The sequence below is a fragment of the Microcebus murinus genome, chromosome 4 (assembly GCF_040939455.1).
Source record: "Microcebus murinus isolate Inina chromosome 4, M.murinus_Inina_mat1.0, whole genome shotgun sequence".
Classification (NCBI taxonomy): Eukaryota; Metazoa; Chordata; class Mammalia; order Primates; family Cheirogaleidae; genus Microcebus; species Microcebus murinus.
This window is the reverse complement of record NC_134107.1, coordinates 18432068-18435622: the sequence shown is the minus strand read 5'-3', so window position 1 is coordinate 18435622 and position 3555 is coordinate 18432068. Positions and strand designations below refer to the sequence as shown.

The window sequence follows — 3555 nt, the reverse complement described above, 5'->3', positions numbered from 1 at the left end:
ACTTAAAGTGTTTTCTGAACCATAAAATTTCATGTTAATAGGAACTGAACAATTGTTGAAAGACCTAATACTACTATATTGAATAGCCTAATATGGCTCTAGTATTCTTAGCGTAGGTGAAAAATGAAGTGCTATTCATATTAATTTCCTAAGCCTGCTCAGAGGGGATAAGTTATATAAAGCCTCTCACAAGTCCTCTGAAAGTAAAATTTTCTAATGTCAGAATTATCCCATGGGGGAAAAAATTAGATATAAATTTCATTTTAATGCAATTGTTAGTATACTGAAATTTTGAATTAAAATTCAAAGGCATATAATATTTTAACTTATTTCAATGTATTGTATATTTAAAATAGTTTTTGAGAAATTCAGTATGATATATAATATCTATGTAAATTAAAAACCATAAAATATAAGGAACATACATTAAACCATCACCTATGACTAAAAAATGTTTCTGTTCATGGTGTGAAGATATTAATAATTTTTCCATTTAAATAATCGATTAAAGTAACAATGAGTACTAAAATAATTTTAAAAATTAAAATAATTTCAATTTAAATATTAAAATAATTAAAATTATTTTAATAGTATTAAAATAATATTAAAACTAAAATAATTTCAACCCTGATCTGAAATGCTATGTTTGTGGAAATGTGCATGAAGTATGAAAGTAAATGGTTTACCCTTTAACTTGACTTTGTTCTTTAATTTAACATAATGAAAGTATGAGATTGATTAAATTTGTATCTGATGAATTATTTCATTAAGTGGATTTCATCTCTAATCATGAATAATATATTTATAGTGAAAAAGAAATCAGGTAAGCAAATAAACCCACAATTTTTGAGTTATGTTAGAAAGAGAACTATGACTCCTTATAATTATTTAAAAAATATAAAACTACCAAACATGCCAACATTGGAAAAACAGGATGTTTAAAAAGTAGTTTTGGAAGTGTGACTACTCACAATACTTAATACAAGCACATTTCAATCACTAAACTTTGTATAACTGTTATATAATAGGATATACATACTCATCATATTAATAGTAACCACAGAGAGCCTGTCATATAACAGGTGCTCAGAAAAGATTTGCTGAGAAGAATGGCAAAATATGATCATAAATATTTAATAAAAAACAATGAATGAGGGCATGGATAAAGACATAAATTAATAAATGAGTAACTCTTCAATTTTTCATTTCATTTTAGTTGTCACAGGTTTCTAACTCATATTGGCTTAAAATTCAGAAAATGCTCAATTTCACCGATGTGACAGAGTTTATTCTTGTGGGACTAACCAGTCGTCGGGAATGGCAAGTTCTCTTCTTCATCATTTTTCTTCTGGTCTACATTATCACCATGGTGGGCAACATTGGCATGATAATGTTAATTAAGATCAGTCCACAGCTTAACAGCCCCATGTACTTTTTCCTCAGCCATTTGTCATTTGTCGATGTGTGGTTTTCTTCCAATGTCACCCCTAAAATGTTGGAAAACTTGTTATCAGAGACAAAAACGATTTCTTACGCTGGATGTTTAGTGCAGTGCTTCTTTTTCATTGCTCTTGTCCATGTAGAAATTTTTATTCTTGCTGTGATGGCCTTTGACAGATACATGGCGATTGGGAACCCTCTGCTCTATGGCAGCAAAATGTCAAGGGTTGTCTGCATGCGACTGATTTCTTTCCCTTACATATATGGATTCCTGACTAGTCTGGCAGCAACATTGTGGACTTACGGCTTGTACTTCTGTGGGAAAATTGAGATCAACCACTTCTACTGCGCAGACCCACCTCTCATCAAGATGGCCTGTGCTGGGACCTTCGTAAAAGAATATACGATGATCATACTGGCTGGCATTAACTTCACGTATTCCTTGACTGTAATTATCATCTCGTATTTATTCATTCTCGTTGCTATTCTCCGAATGCGCTCAGCGGAAGGGAGACAGAAGGCCTTTTCCACCTGTGGGTCCCATCTGACAGCTGTCATCATATTTTACGGTACTCTGATCTTCATGTATCTCCGACGTCCCACAGAGGAGTCCGTGGAGCAGGGGAAGATGGTGGCTGTGTTCTACACCACAGTGATCCCCATGCTGAATCCAATGATCTACAGTCTGAGGAACAAGGATGTGAAAGAAGCCATGAGCAAAGTGATCAACAGAACATGTTTAACAAAATAAAATAAAATCGAATTAATGTCTTCTATAATTTGTTTGGAGACAGGGTATTAGCCAGGAATGTTACATAGCAACATTAAACTAAAGGTGTTTTGGGAGTTGAAAATGGAAAGGAAAAGGGAATGGAAAGGGAAAAATAATGATGTAAACTGGCAAAAAGTAAGTAAATTGACTCATTCCTGGTGAAGCAAATAGTGAAGATTAATTTAAATGTATAAATTAATTGAAAAGGTCATGCGTGCCAAAGTTTCTAGTTGCACTAACTGAAATTGCTGAAATTGCTCAAATATTTAGCTAGAACCAAAAGCCTTTTTTTCTTATTCAAAAATTCCATGGGTGGATTTAGGAAATATTTATCTTCCCATTTAGAAACAAACTTGGGGCAGAAAAAAAATCAAAATAATTTAGCTTCTAGCATTAAGAATAAAAATAGTGGTTTCGCTAATGGTGATGAGACTGTTTATTGTTTAATGCTTCTTTCATTCTGTGGGGTTAGTTCTATTCAGAGACACTACCTTGAAGATAGCAATGTTATTGTTTTTATTATTTTTTAGTTTTTTTTTTTTCATGTTTCTTAAGAGACACAGCATGGTAAGTGCCTCTGTTTCACAGATTCTAGTATCTTCCAAATTTTAACTCTTGCCACTGGTCCAACCATGCACAGTCACCGGGCAGTGTCTTCAGTATGACTGAGTAGGAGAATTAGTGGATGGATGTTTTCATTGTAAATGTAGGGCTCTCCAGATTCCACTTTATAAGTTAAATTTATATTCTTGTGGAATATTTGGCAAATCTGTGTCTAAGATATGGTAGTTACATATTCTAGCTAATTTTTGCATTTGAAAGGTATCAAATATTTAGGATGAACTATTTGCTCTTAGCAATAACGTTTTGTGTCATAATAATATTAACATGGTTTTACATCTCTCTTGTACCTCATTTCATGAAGTATAAGCATGAGGCTAGAACTTAGCAACTTCATTAAAGTCTATGTCATGCATTCTATAAAAAAGACATCTGCACTAGAATATTTATAGCAGCACAATTCACAATTGTGGAAACAACCCAAGTGCCCATCAATACATAAGTGGATTAAGAAAATGTGGTATATGTATACCATGGAGTTCTATTCAGCCACAAAAAACAATGATGATCTAGCACCACTTGTATTATCCTGGATGGAGCGGAACCCATTCTACTAAGTATCCCAAGAATGGAAAAACAAGCACCGCATGTACTCACCATCAAATTTGTATTAACTGATCAACACTTAGGTGCACATATAGTAGTAACATTCATTGTGTGTCAGGCAGGTGGGAGGGGGACAAAGGGATGGGTATATATACGCACCTAATGAGTGCAGTGTG

At 33.4% G+C, this 3555-nt stretch overlaps 1 protein-coding gene across 1 annotated transcript; it reads left to right on the top strand.

The window, feature by feature from the left end:
• The first annotated feature begins 1258 nt into the window (after window positions 1-1258).
• On the top strand, window positions 1259-2191 carry LOC105861291 (olfactory receptor 5M3). The gene has a single exon (XM_012746679.3). It carries the CDS (start codon window positions 1259-1261, stop codon window positions 2189-2191), a length of 933 nt encoding a protein of 310 aa, XP_012602133.3.
• The last annotated feature ends 1364 nt before the right edge of the window (window positions 2192-3555 follow it).

Excerpts from the sequence above, each read along its gene's own strand:
- LOC105861291 (XM_012746679.3), top strand. The coding sequence starts at position 1,259 with ATGCTCAATTTCACCGATGTGACAGAGTTTATTCTTGTGGGACTAACC.